Source organism: Ascaphus truei, chromosome 1 (genome assembly GCF_040206685.1).
Source record: "Ascaphus truei isolate aAscTru1 chromosome 1, aAscTru1.hap1, whole genome shotgun sequence".
In the NCBI taxonomy this organism is placed as follows: domain Eukaryota; kingdom Metazoa; phylum Chordata; class Amphibia; order Anura; family Ascaphidae; genus Ascaphus; species Ascaphus truei.
The window spans coordinates 333439498-333455295 of NC_134483.1; the positions used below are offsets into that span (position 1 = coordinate 333439498).

Here is a 15798-nt window from a genome sequence, read left to right on the forward strand (position 1 = left end):
AAAATCTCCAATCTGGCCTGCCGATCAGCACCAAAAAGCTGATCGGGGCTTACTGAATTCAGGCGGGAAAAAAAAGTCCCGATAAGTGGCTTATCGGCAGCCGGGTGGCGAAAATTTTTTTTTCGCAACAAAAGTTGCCGATAATTCCCACTTATCGGGGCTTACTGAATCAGGAGGGCAAAAAACGGCTATAAAATGCCGAAAAAGCCTTATCGGGGCTTACTGCATGAGACCCTAAGAGTATACATAATATTGATCAAACCATGCAAATCGTTTGTTTTCTGTTTGCATACTATCTGATCTAGATCGGTCAGAGGATTTTCTTTGGGCAACCTCTATTCACACTTTGTTTATTTTATACATGCTATTTTTATATTTAATTGTGAATTCACATACATCACATTATCTCTAGTAGTTAGCTTCAGAGAAAGCATATCTATCTAGCAGGCAGAGGGCTGGAAAAATCATACATTAGACATTGGCAGGCAGATTTGCTGGTGCACTGGGACTCGGAAATGTGGGGGATATTTGGGAAGCCACAACACCGGTCTACGATTATTAAAGAAAACAGCTATAAATTGCTGAACAGGTTTTATCTAACCCCCTCCAAATAGAACAAAAGCTATGGTCAGGAGTCTCCCCTGTGTTTTAGAGGATGCAGGCAGATGGGTACTTTCCTACATACAGTACATGGTGGACCTGTTCACAGGTAGAAAAAACTTTGGAGTCAGGTGTTCCAAATGCTGAACAGAGTTCCGGGAACCTCAGTGACACTGGATCCATGGGTGGCATTACTAAATAACCCATTCCAAGGCATACTACTGTAAATAGAGGGAGGAAACTCTCCCTCCATATTCTGTTGGCCACAAGATGCTGCATAGCGGCCACCTGGAAAAAAACAGCCCCAAGTATCCAAAAGGTAAAGGAGAGAATATGGCAAACTTATTGCTATGAAAATATCACAGAGATTGTTAATGATACTGTAGAGAGTTTCTTAGGCTAAGGCCCCAGAGCGTGATGGGGTGCCTGGCGGCGCCCGTTCCCAGCAGCAGTGCGACATGATGGACTCCAGGAAGCACGTGGCGGGGGCGCAGCCATGACATCATGCAGCTGGTTCGTCCTCATTGGTTGAACCGCCGCTGTGATGTGGCCAGCGCTCCGTCGCCACTAGCAAAGACAAAATCCTTATTTTTGCTAAATGTAGTCATGCCTCGCCATTGTGCTGGGGCGCGCAGGCAGCTACTGGGGCCGGCCCCATAGAGGGCCGTACCTTGTGTGCGCCATGCACGCCATCGCCGTCGCAGCCACCACCACTGGGGACCTGGCCTTAGCTGTATGGGTGGCGGGGATGCATGAGAGGAGTGGGGATTGACACAAGACTGTACTATATAACAGCTGTATACAGATGCAGCGGCCGCTATTCGAACTTTTCACGCGTTGTATACCTCGGAATACCCATGTCATGGCGCGTGATTTCTCCCAACCTTACCGCGTGTTGACTCGTTTTTATCGAGTGCTGAAAATTGCATTTTAGGGTTCAGATTTTTAAACACCTGAAATTGACACAGTAGCACAGTACTGTACATATTACAATTCATTCATTTCTGCCACAGATATGCAAAGAATTGCACCCAAAGAAATTATAATCCATGAAATGAAAAAAAAATCAACCGCGGTAAACACAGGCGCGAATGCCGCGTGGAATACAGCAGAGCACACGAAAACGACTCCGTGAAATGTTCGAATAATGGCTGCTACATCTGTATGTGGAGTTGAACAGAAGTGATAACAATTTCATACTGTGATTTTCTTTGTGCTGTAAGCCAAATGTTATTGGTGCCTCTTCCCCCCCACCCCCTAATACCCTTTTTATTTCTGTACCCACAGAACCACCGACCCCATTTCGTTTTTTATTTCTGTATTATATATATATAAATATATAACCTACATTCCATGACGAAGCCGAGTGTGCGAAACGCGTAGGGCTATGAGATAGGCACCCTGGTGTTAGCACAGAGCCAGATGCGGTTTTGCCAGTCTCTGTTTTTTGGCGGACACCAGTTCCAAAGAGGAGGAGCAGGTCGAGAGAGTGGCAGCTTCATTGTCTGAAGCCTTTGCTAGCAGATGAGAAAACGGAGGCAAAGACTTGCGAGAGTGTATGTATCTCATACTTATTGCTGGGTCACCACAATACATCTGATAGTTATGTGTTAAGTTGCCCTGGCACACTGTCCCTAATTGACCATGTTATGGCGGCCAGATCAAGTCAGCGACAGTTATCGCCAGATCATGGTGGGGCAGGCGCTTAGGAAATCCCATTTGTAGTTTATTTGAAATGTAAGCTTTCAAGTAACTCATAAGACTTCCTGAGGGGGAAAAAAGATTAAACACAGAACAATGATTGTTCAGTTCTACAGTACTTATAGACACTCTATATTGCAGTATGTTTATTTTGAGGAGTGAAAAGGAAATTCTGCTTTTAGCCACACATTATATAAGTTATGGTGGGTAAATAAAAAAGTGATAAAAACCCTCTAGACACAACCCAGGTTATGCTGAAAAGGCAGGTATACGTTTAAAGGGCTCCATGTTAAAATGGATTTGAAGTAAAAGGTGACTCACTGTGAGTGCTCATTTGCATGTCGTTACCCAGAATCCCTAGCTGCAATGCAGGCATTGTATGCTAAGAGATAACTGTGCAAGGGAGGGTTGCAGACCTGTCTGAGACATGTGAATGTGCTCACCAGCTATTTGTTTATTTGCTGATTTTAGCTACAAGCTGAAAATCATTAAAATAAATAAGGTATATCTAAGTAGGAGATTAGATGTGATAAAAAAATGTGCCATTTCTTAAGAAGGCAACAAAGGATATGCTGTGGATACCGCTAAACGAATCACAGCATGATGTCACATTCAAATTAATCATGAGGTATTTTTCAGCAAAAAAAAAAATGCATGTCTGTACAACTGGTCACCATGTCTTTCTTAATTTCACAACAGACTGCCAGCTTGACTGTGAATAATTTGACAAGAACCCCCTAGATTTCTTGAAATAAGCTCTTGCGCCAGCTTAATAACTCAGCAGGGGTCTTTTTACACAAAGTAAACCGGGTTATGTAACATTGTATTTTGGGACCTCATGTGCAGAAAAGTTTGACAAAGTCTGATAATGAATACAAACTACATTTTAATTTAGATCAAGGGGAAAAAAATGTTGTGCTTGTACAGTATGTAGGCATACATATACATCTCTTATTTGCTAAGCAATGCTATTCCATCGTTAACCTTTTCAGCCCATTAGCTTGAAGCTGTTTGAAAGTGTCTTATGAAGCAACCCGCTTAGTAAATATGGGTGACAATGAGGCAGGCGTGTATACTGTTTATTGATTAGGAAAGTATTGCTCTTTCCGCTATCTACAATGGTTTATGTAGGGCCGCACAGATGAAGATCCAAACAGGTTGCTACCTCCTCCTCCAGTTCAGGACAGAAAACCTGTGGGGAAAACCTGTAAGGAACCATGACTGCTGCACTGCCTTTTTTTTTCTAGAAATATCAAAGGAAGTAATGCTACATCAATCAAGGTAATAAAATAAAAAGTTGGACTGCCACGTAATCCCTTGGGTGACTGGGGGCCTACAAGGATTTGTTTTCAAGCTGTGGCATAACAGCCTGGAATTTAAGTGGTTAATGAGAAAACAAACATGGTAATGTCAAATTTAAAAAAAAAAACGAGTGAATGTTAATTTGGAGTAAAAGTACCTGAATGTCAACCTAAAGCCAACAATATGTTGTTTGTCGTTTTTGCATATACTAAATCATATTTGAAATGCTAGTATGGTATAGCTACTAAGGGTCGGCAATTTCGCTTCCAACTTCATTGTTTTTGGTCTTAGATTTGCAAACAAAATGGGGGTAAAATGGAAAAACAAATTATAAAATGATAGCAAATTATTTTGAACTTTGAACTTCTTGCATACATTTTTTCCCCCCGACGAGTTCATTTAATTATTTATTTTAATCTCAGAATGAGTACTTTGTGGGTTTTGGCTGGAATTTCACTCAGATTAGAAAATGAATGTTGAACTTTGACTCGTATTTCTAAACGAACTTCAAAGTTCGTGAAGTTTGGATTTCAAACACGTGAATGTGTCCATCGTTAAGAGCTCGCCCTCTCAGTCATCAAGACTAATTGCATCAATATTTTTAAAAAATCATGCATGTTACAAGTTATCTTTCAAATAGTATAAAGAAAAACTTCTAAAGTTATACAGTATATGTATAAAGTGAGAGAGAAAGGACCATACTGGAACATAAAGGGGCATTTGTATTAAGGCAAAAGCGATGCAATTCTGGGGCAAAAAAATAACTCCAGACGTATCAAAGAAAGATCCTATTTATTTCTATGGATTTTTTCAGCTTGAAACACTTGGTGCAGTTTTTTTGCTTCAGATTTACACCACTTTTGCCTTGATAAATTAGCCCCAGAAACTGTGTGTGCTGTTCTTCATACAGAGGTGTGTCCAAAAAAGTGGTGGGGGGTGGGGGTCGAGAAGATTGTCCTACTACGATGATTTTATGAAGTGAGGACAGCTCAGTGTCAATTGAAACATAATGTGCAAATGGGCTCTATTTGAGCACTCTCAGCATTACAATATAAAAATGTTACAGTACCTGGCAAATTTCAGAAGGAAATCTGTACAGAATATGGAAGGATTCCCCATGTCTGTACTCAATCAAAATGTATAGGAATGCCATAGGAATGTTAAAAAAAATCTTACAATATTTTGATCCCGGTGCATTTGCATGAATTCAAATGTCACATCCCGACAGCCACTCTTCCTGGCGACTTGATTATTTCCAACAATTAAGTTGTCACTACTGGCCTACTTTATGTATAGTGTTAATTTTTTTTTTTATCGTTACATAAACCAGTAGTGGTGAGAGTATGAATCATTCGACAGGCAGTGGGAGCACATCGATAACTTTGAATGTGTGCACACATACATGTAATCCAAATATGTTATCTTGTTTCAGCTGCAATAACACAAGACAATTCCACGTACCTTCCGCTGAGAAGGAAACCTACGACACCAGCCAGCAGAATAACTCCCACGGTTACCGACACAGCAATTATAGGAATCTGGCTCTGATCACCCGTTGCAGCAAATGCTGAGTAGATAAAGAGAAAATAGAGATTACAGTTTCAATGATAACCAACACACAGGAGACCTCAAAGTATTTTGTGACTGCAACTTTAGCAAAACTGCCCAGATTAAGATATTGCACCCATTGCAGTAACATGATTGATTGTCTTAAATTCAACTTTTTGGCAGTATGAACTAATTGTAAAGTACTAAAACACCATGCCTTTTAACAAGAATAAAAGAACAGATGCTCAGCATTAAAATAAAAACATACATATCATGTACTGGCTATATTTGGTTTGAAAGGGTTTTTCATTCCAATCGTCAATGAGATATTCGTTTTCTCTTCCTCTACTATTTGTTTGGGTTTTTTGTTCACCTGGATACGATTTTTATTTTATGGGGGTAGGGCAGTACTTGAATAATAATGTAGCTATTAAATACAATAATGCTTCTTTAACAGACTATTATGTAGTACAAATTAACCTAATAAGATACAGTGTACATGTATCATGTTTGCAAGTGCATTATGATCAACACATAATGATTCTAAGGAGGAATGTTCTAAGATAAACAGGGAGTACTGATGAGTGCATTTGTTCAGATACAATCCAAACAGTTGGAACCACGGTCTATGCTAATTATATTGGATCAGGCTGCAAAATAAATCAAGTAAATAAGTGCTCGCCCTACATGTATTGGAATACTTAGGGCTATCTGCAGCTTAGCTCAGATCTCCAAATTCAAAGTTTGTTATAGCTTATGAAGAGATCAGTAATGTAAAACAGTAGTATGGCAACATAAATAGCAATAACAGATTATATATATATATATATATATATATATATATATATATAATTATCAAACATATCTACATTTTTCTAGGACCAATATGGCCACTTAAACGCTATAGTATAAACATGCAAATGATGTTGTCAGCAATATGTGTAGTGATCATTACGTGTAGTGAATGTCAGATCTATTCCATCTGTTGGATCTGGCCTGAAGTTCTTCAATATCAAAGAAACCTGTTACATCAGATACAACTGCAGAAAAACAATTAACGCTAAAACATTACAGAAACTATACACATACACATGCGTAATTAAACTGTGAAGCAAATTGGATTCACTTATGCTTCTAATGTCAACATAATGTCAAACCCTAAAACAATGAGATGCCAAAAAAATCTAAAACGTTCTACATGTCTGTTATTTTACCAGAAAGAGAATGCATTCATGTGGAATAGAACTGCAACTTTGCTGGACTTTTCTTGTAGAGAAGTTCAGCAAAAAATTCCTCCCATTGGTGGAAAGCAAACAGAGAACCAGAGAATAAAGAAACCTCTCAGTAGCTTTGAGGGTGAAATGACATGCTTAGAAAGGCCCTTTTCTATACTCTTTACAGTTTAAGGACAGATTGACGTTTACCCCCCACTGGACTAAATGAGATGAGGAAGCAGGGACCGATGTGTTAACTTATCCAACCGAGTGACACGAGTGAGGCCTCTTCACCTAATAGACCAGGCCGGGGAGAGGAAATCTTGAGCAAGTACAAGAATGACAGTTCCCTGTTATGGTATTGATCTGCTGACTCTTTCCTGCTAACTATTACATGAACATGAGCTGACAGTAATTAAAATGACTTACACACTGGGCTGGTTTCAAACTCAAATCTGCGACTGAAGGCACCGTACCCTGCGGCAGTGCGTGCTCGTATTTGGAATATGTAAGACGATGCCGGTTTCAGTCCCTCTGCTGTGATATCTGTCTCTTTTGACTTGATAATCGTGTAGCTAGTTTCTTGGTCCTTGTTTTGCACAAAAAGAGAAAACATTAAAAAAAAAAATTATAAATATATGGAATGACCAAGTCTTTTAGTAGAAGAAGAACACAAAAGCAAGTGGTGGTTAAAACAAAAAATATGATGGATCATTCTAAAGCAGAAGGTCATGTTTGAGGTCCCTTTATATCCTACAGCAAATAATCTTCTCCACTGGTTAATAAAATAAAGTGGTACTGGGCAGAGCATAATCCAGTCCAATAAGGGAATATTTATTTGAATCCAATTTCAAAAGGAATAGTTAAAAAGAAAGGAAGGGGAACATGTTCTTTTTATCTAGAAATAAGGCTACATTCAATTTATAAAACTGAATCCCTAGGTGTGTAAATATGAAGTATTGGTATTCCATAACACCCATTCTCCTCAAACTGTGATCCCTCATCTTCTCTTAGTAGGAGACAATCAATACATAACATGATGCCGCACATTGAGACACGTGCTATACATTTTTGACCCTCCAAAGCTTCCACAGATAACAAATCGCTTAACAAAAAAGGTTTTTTTTTTTTTTTTACAAATATTCACCACCGCCACTGGCTATTCCTAATCCCATTCATCACACTGTCATTGTCGGAAGTCGTCACAGAGAATCCCCATGACACACTACTGTAAAGTTACGTTTACTCTAAAGCCAGGGTGGGGAATATTTTGGCTGGAGAGCCACCTGACAGCCATTGGTAAGCTTTGCGGGCCACACATGTAGAATCTACTTTGTCTGTGGCCCAAAAGTTTACCAAAACTACCCTCCTATCCAGCTTCACCCCTACCGTACTACTCTTTTTCTCCCCTGCTTAACCCCTACCCTTTCTCTCTTACCTCCCCCCCAGCTCACTGCATCCCTTTCACTGACTCCTCCTCCCTTCTTTCTCACTCTCCCCTTCTCTTTTAATCCTCCTCCACATCTCTCACTCTTCTCCTTCTATTCCCACTCTCTTATCCCCTCACTCTCACTTTTCTGCCTCTATCTCTCTCTTTTCCTCTCTCTCACTCTTCTCCCCTCTCTCTTGCCCCCTCTCTCTCACTCTTCACCCCTCCCCCTCTCTTCTCCCCCTCCCTCTCACTCTTCACCCACTCCCTCTCTCTTCTCTCCCCCTCCCTTTCACTCTTCCTCCTCTGTCACTTCTCCCCCCTCTCTCTCTCTCACTTCTCCCCCCTCACTCTCCCCCCTCTTTCCCCCCTCACTCGTCGTCCTTCTCTCCCTTGCCCTACCTGTTGTGTGAAGGCAGCAGCAGAGGAGGGAGCAGCGCAGCCGCCCGCAGCACAGGTAGGGACGGGGGAGCGGGTCCCTACCTGGGGTGGCCCGCAGGCAACCATCCCACGGGTCGTACTTTGCCCACCCCTGAGATGGAGCTCTAGGGAGCTTGAGTGTATATTTATGATCTGTGTAGACTATAACTTGCAGCATTTTAATAATTGTAAGAGATGTTAACCAAAATCAGCTTCTTTAAACTTGATTTAAACTTACTGTATGCATTCAAGTTTTCAAAACTGTTTGTCATAAAAAAAAGTAACAAATATAGAACAGAGATAACTTTATTGTCAATCATGGCTACACAGATCCTGTCTTCAGGAATGCATTTCAAAACTTAAATTTACCATCATACCCTACAGGAGTTATTAATTTGAGTGTGATAGTGCCGATCGGGCAGTAAAACTGCAATTTTGGGAGTTTCCATACGTTTGTGCCTAATCATCACTACTGCACTTTGATAAATAACCTCCTATGTTTGTTATTTGTATAAAGAGTGTTTCTACAGTGGCTAACACAGTACAATTCTCTACCTACTTATTCATTTTTATTGAATGAATAATCTAACGTTAGTATGCCAGAAATACAATTAAAAAGCGGCGTGTGAGTGATTTCAGGAAAGATTAATTCTGTTAAATAAAAGTTACTTGTAAAATATGATTATCTCATAATTATGCTAAAAGAACAGAAAAGGGAGACTTTATTTTTAATGCAAATCTATTTCTATTGAAAAAAAGAAGTGAAGCGTACATTTGTAAACTAAGAAATGTGGTTCTCTGTGTTCCCTCTTCATATTTCTCTTTGATCACTGTTGGCACATCACTGTGCACTTTGACAGATTTTGATGCATTTCATGTTGGTAGAGGGGTATACAGTACAGTGCATTGTATTAAATATATACTGCAGCTGCAAGAGGACTACTAATAACATTTGCTCTAGAATCCTGCTTCATTATGAAGTCTACTATATATCGGGTCCCCAATATGTGTTGCACCTGCTCTGTTTTGTGCTAAAATCATGATTTTTATTTGGTCAAAAGTGGTGGAAGTTTCTATATACTGATAATGAACAATATTCCCATTTGTATTGATTCTGCCCCTTTGATTCCTGCATTATATCACTGTCCTTTTTCCAAGATGAGTTGATCAGATGACTCTTGTTAATGTAAGGCATTAAACCCATATGATTTCTAATACCACCAATTCAAAATAGTTGGGGAGATTCATCACTGACCTCTAATATATATGGGTCAAAACATGTTAGTATACACTAAGTTACACTTTAATTTTGCCTTTTAACAAACCATCTTAAGTTCTGTACAGTTTATTTTTACCTTTATTTTTTATGAATATATCTTCTTGTGTCAGGGTGCAATGAGTGGCTCAGTGAGTAGATGCACTGGCTCTGACAACAATGATTCTGAGTTTGAATGAGAGAATCCTGGTTCAAACCCCTACGTCAGCTCCCTATGACCTTTAACAAGTCACTTTCTCTGCATGCCTCAGGCACCAAAAACATAGATTGTAAGCTCTACAGGGCAGGGCTTGTGCTTGCAAAAGTTCTCAGTACAGCTCTACATTCCCTGTCATATTATTACTAGATTTTGAGTGTAGAAATGTCTGCTTTTCTTTCTCAAGTGAATTTAAAAATACAAATTCAATGGCAGTGCTGAACACTTTAAACATGCTTTGATTTCAAAACTTTTATCGGATGGACTAATGCTTTAAGCCATAATTTTCAGCAAATTAGTTACATGGAATATTATTTCCTCTCCTGCCTGTCTTCTTTAAACTATAATTTTCAGTGGCTACATGGCTTACATAGCCATAGTATCATGCTATAATCTATAAGCATGTATGTTAAAAAATGCCTGTCAACATTTCTGAAAAATGATCAATCCCAATTGGATATGATATGGTATTCTCTCATGTTCGTGACCTTTATTTAAATGTGAAGTCTGCCAATAACTCGTACTTGAACTTTTAATGTATTTTCTCAGCTGAAGTGTCACACTAATAGAAAACACACATTTCCAGCCATCCCAGTAATTTATTGCAGAAACAATCAATTAACAATCAATTTCCCTATGCAGTTGATGGGTCCCTAGCCTGAATTTGTTAGTGAGAGTGAAAGAATACAGATATAATGATATATTACAAAGGGTCAGACCTTTTCAAAGTATTTGATTTCATACTCCAGGATGATACCATTGGGTCGATCTGGTTCTTGCCAAGATAGGGAAATACTATTTTTGGCAATCTTTCCCTTCTTCACAACGCTGATTGGCGAAGGTGCTAGAAGGGGAAAAGGCAAAATAAAATGATGATTATTAGCAGATTGACCTCCTTTTGAGATGTTTACACATCTACTCTTCTCTGATTAGACTTTGTTAACATTGTTTTTCATCAGTAGAACATATGTGCAACATGAACATGCTTTCTACATGCGCTGACTACAAGCAGTTTCATCATACAGAACAATACGAGTTGTACTAAACCACGTCCCTGCATTTAGTTGGCGCTCTATCCACAGCATCAACCTAGATTACTATAACTGTCCCAAAGTCTCTGAATTTCCAGCTTTGTTCTGTAGAGGTTTTATATGGTTGTTAGGCTTTTAGTAGTAATAAGTGTCTTTTTTAACATAGTATAATATGGAATCCAATGTAAATGTTCAGTTATAAGTGCACTCAATAGAAATTCCCTTCTTTGTTCCTTTCTTAAAACGGCAAATTTACTTCAGAGAAATCCTATTATTACATGAATGAAGTTGAAATAGCTGTATTATAGAATTAGGTGTTACGCTTTTTATTTGGACTGTCATCAATATATCAATATATTTCAATGTCAATATTTCAATATCAATTGTTAGTTCAAATAAAAAAAGGTATCACCTAACTCTGTGAATGGCAAATATACAATATACAATATACAATATACAATATACAGTAGGAATTATTCATTGTTTCATCACGGGAAAAAAATGCAATAAATTAATAACGAAACACGGAAGCAAGAGCAGTAGCAAGATGTTTGCAGCAAAAGACATAATTCATAATTATAGGCTAAAGCTGGTAAATTCCAGGCATTATTGAAATACCTGCTCTCTGATTGGTTAAAATTCCAGGCATTATCCATTCAGTAATGGCCCATAATTTTTGGCAGCTTGACAAGTTTTTCAGCCAATCAACTTTCAGTTCTCATTCACAAAGAGTGAAATTTGCTCTTAGACAGAGGAGGGGATTAGACAGAAGGCACTCACTCCTCCCCCTCCCTGCCTACAGAGAGCTCTGCACAGGAGAATTAGTGGAAAGGTTTGTGTGTGTTTTGTGGGTGTAAAGGGGCCAGCACAGTGTTTTATTAGTGTGTGTGTGTGTGTGTGCTATGTGTGTGTTTTGTGGGTGTAGAGGGGGGGCTGCAGTGTGTGTATCTTCAGTGTGTGTTTTGTTGGTGGAGGAGGGGTGCAGAGTGTTTTGTGTGTGTGTCTGCAGTGTGTGGGTTTACAGGGGGTGCAGTGGGTGTAGAGGTGGGAGGGGCTGGTGGTGTGTGTTTTGTGGATGTAGAGGTGGCAGAGCCTATTTTGTTGATTTGTGTGTCTCTGCAGTGTGTGTTTTGTGGGTGGAGGAGGGGTGCAGAGTGTGTTGTGTGTGTGTGTTTTGTGGATGTAGAGCTGGCAGTCTATTGGTTTGTGTGTGTCTGCAGTGTGTGTTTTGTGGGTGTAGAGGGGGGGGCAGCAGTGTGTGTCTTCAGTGTGTGTTTTGTGGGTGGAGGAGGGGTGCAGAGTGTTTTGTGTGTGTGTCTGCAGTGTGTGGGTTTACATGGGGCTGCAGTGGGTGTAGAGGGAAGCTGCTGGTGTGTGTTTTATGGATGTAGAGGGGCAGCAGTCTGTTGGAGTGTGTGTCTGCTGGTGTGTGTTTTGTGTGTGTAGAGGGGGGCTGCAGTGGGTGTAGATGGTGGAGGAGGGCTGCAGATGTGTGTTTTGGTTTGTGTGTCTGTGTTTTGTGTGTTTGTAGGTGTAGAGGGGGGGGGCTGCTGTATATGTTTTGTGAGTGTAGAGGGTGGAGGAGGGCTGCAGTGTGTTTTGTGGGTATAGAGGAGGGGGCTGCACAGTGTGTAGGGGGGACTGCAGAGTGTGTTTGTGTATATAGAGGGCGGGTTGCAGAGTGTGTGTGTGTGTGTGTGTGTGTATAGAGGGGGCTGTGTGTATGTACAATTTCCTTTTAATAAACTTGCAGTAAAAGCATTAGAATGTAAACAATCATGCTGATAAAAAATCAATATGACTACAAAAATGTATATTTTTAATGAAAAAATTAAAATAAGCCTATATTTAGCCTATACAGCTGCGGCTAAACTTACTCTGAGGCGGCCTGCACCGCGGGTAATTTAAAACCCCGTGCAGACGCAGCCGTTTTTCTTTTCCGGCGCCGCAGGTGCTTCTATTGTTCAGCGCCATCAGTCGCTGATTGGAGAACCGGCCGCGCGCCGCCGGGAGATGCGGCTGGCGCACTGCCAATTCCGGCCGAAAAAAAAAAATGAGAAGCAAAGCGGTTAAGCTTTAGATTAAGTTTAGCCGCGGCTGTAATAGTAATAATCCCCTCAGAACAGGGCATTACTGGCCAATAATGCCCTGGCTGGGTTAAAGTCCCTCGGCTTCACCTCTGGCCTTCAACTCTTCCAGCCAGGGCATTATTGGCCAGTAATGCCCTGTTCTGAGGGGATTATTACTTAAATAACTTTAACACATTCAAAAGGTGAATGGTAATCAGACGGGTATAAAAGGGTGACTATTATGCAGTCACACAGTGCCTAATGCTCCATGTGACATTAGTTCATCAAACTGAAGGGTGATTTTTTTGCAAGCTAATAAAACTAATTTTTTTTGTTACACTAATGATGACTCAGTTAGATAAAAGTGTTGTCATGTTTTAAATCAGCAGTCCAAGCTGCCGTTGTCCCCCCCCCCTTTAATATGTGCATCAATACAATCCACACAATAATAAGTAATTAGCTATGTTGCCAATCAATCTGTTCCCCTGAGATCGATCAGCGAAGATTCACTCCAGGGGTTCACTAAATGGCTGTCAGTGCAGCAGAAGAGGAACTAAGATGAAAAGTTCTGTGGGAAGATCAGGTCACCAGCAGTCACTAGATACAATTGGTTGACTGCTAGAGGGAGGGAAGGGCTCATTATTGGGTGTGACAGAGCCTGTTTCAGAAGAGGAAGGGGATGTGACAAAAATGCTTGTTACATTATAATACATTAAAAATGTTATTCAGCATTGTTTAAAAAAAATGCTACAAGTATTTTCTCATAGTACAGAACTGATTTATTAAAAAAAAATAACACATGTAGGATATTGCTTGGACTGCTGTTTTAAAGGTTTTGATTGGTAAAGTCAAATATTTAAGTGAAGTGACATTTTTAATTTCCCTTATCTAATGGATGAACTAATTAAATAATTAACCTTTCACTAATGGATTCTCCATTGATGGAGCATTCAGCGCTCCATAAACTACTGTACAGTACATGGCTACAGATATATCTACCTGCAAAAAGCAACAACCAACAATTCTTAGTTTTGTATAAATGTTTCTACCTTGTGTTATATGTGAGGAAAGAATACTTGAAAGTCTATTTTTAAAATGTTTTACATTGTTACATTTTTACAAAAAGAGCAGAAAGAGAGTAATTGTTAAAGCACATCTGTCTTCATTGGTGGGGGGAGAAGTGAAGTGTACGTGTGTAGACAAAAAATTGTAGTTCAGTTTACTCTATATTGCTATAACAAGTTGATTGCTCTTGGCAGATCCATGTGCACTTTGATGGACTCATCATGAGCAACTTGAATACTTCATCCTGTTGGGCCTGTCAGCTTCAGTCTGCTGTCTCTGGTTGTCACTGGAAGTTACCAAAGTTGGATTTTAACCAGGCAAACTACTGTATAAGTTTACAGTATAATGCGTGATAAACAAAAAAAAGTGACAAATATCCGTATTGCACTGAACGCAGTAAGGAAAGAAAACAATCAAGAATGCTGGTACAAATCAGATAATAAGACATCACATCAGTTGCAGGACACTGGCAGTAATCATAACTGATTTTTATAGATTTGACCAGGAAAAACACAGTTGGTGTAATGCTGTTTTCAATAACAGTGTCTAGTGCTACACCCTGCATTATAACAAATAAGTAGAACTACTGCAATTGATTGGAGCATGCAGATTGTAACAGGGGGGTCAAAAATAGAGAAGCTACTTCCAATGTTTGATTGCATTTTTCATTGAGTACTATGTTACTTTAGCTTTAAAGGGTTAGAAGTTATTAGTCAGACTCCGTATTCTACAATGTAGCATGCTCATTCTCGAGGGTCGAGGGGGGGGGGATATAGATGCTAATTTATACTTGGAAGTTGCTTTTGCTTTGAGTAATATATTTTCTACGTAGACTTACATATGTAGAAGGTGTTATTGCATACACTGACGCGTCAGCCCGCCCCTTTATTGCATTAGCCCCACCCTTTTCCCACACGTGGCTAATGCATTTACAGTGGCGGTTGCTCCTGCTGGGGCGCTGTGTGTGTCGCGCAGCATGGCGCCTGCGGGAGCAATAAGAGCTGCTACATCTGTAGGTACTAATTAGGCAAACCAAGTTTAATTTCTACCAATACAGCACAAGATTACTACAAAGAGACTTGAACTGAAAAAGTAATACCTCTCTACAGTGTTTAACTGCTGGATTAAACGTTTTCAATGAACGGCCCATATGGTGGTTTCAAGAAAGCTTTTGTAGGTTTTTAACATATGCAGTTGCCAGCAAGCTATATTGCACTATAATATAGTGAAGAGAACACAGATAAAGAAATGGGTAACAGTATACCAAGAGTAAATGCTAAATCTAGTAATTTTACCCTTTTGAGCTTTCTTTAATAGAAGTGTTAAAGTGTAACTGTGAGATAAAGACCAATTAAGTATATCAAATCGATCCCAGCGGTATTGGCATGTTTGCTCCTTTGTATCCGGAGCACATATGCGTTACAATACACTGCACTAAAGGAGAAAGATAGAAGTATGTTCCTAGATTTCTCTCTCAAAAAGATGTAATTCAATCTCGGCACCCACACAAAGCCTGCAATCATTCCATCTTCAAAGTCTGCAACTGGATACTGCACTGTATGATTTAAAAAGAAAAGTGCAATTGCACTGAAACCTGTTTTTAAAGGTCACTGATTTTGCAAGGGCAACTTTCTCTGAATGAAGGAGAACTGTCCCGCAGAAGGACAAACAATGTCTTAATATATTTCCGGAAAACAAAATAATACACTCTTATACAAAGGCATTCCTGAAAAAAAACATGTACAGTAATTAAGTGGTATTTGGGCCATGTTATTTGTATGTTGACATTTAGGGATATAGTTACATAGTTACATAGTAGATGAAGTTGGAAAAAGACACATGTCCATCAAGTTCAACCTATGCTATATTTAGATGACTTTATCCTATATTTGTACTTACTGTATATTGATCCATAAGACCGCGCCTATAGTGCCGGTGACGGGTGAC

At 39.6% G+C, this 15798-nt stretch overlaps 1 protein-coding gene across 2 annotated transcripts in view; it reads right to left on the reverse strand.

The window, feature by feature from the left end:
* Nucleotides 1-15798, reverse strand: part of EPHA5 (EPH receptor A5) — a 378771-nt gene that overhangs the window by 81298 nt on the left and 281675 nt on the right. For both annotated transcript variants that reach the window (XM_075607532.1, XM_075607522.1), the window contains 3 exons: nt 10406-10530; nt 6795-6954; nt 5065-5170 (listed from right to left, as the gene is read on the reverse strand). In XM_075607532.1, coding sequence (XP_075463647.1) covers nt 5065-5170; nt 6795-6954; nt 10406-10530 — 391 coding nt within the window. The remainder of the gene's footprint in view (nt 1-5064; nt 5171-6794; nt 6955-10405; nt 10531-15798) is intronic.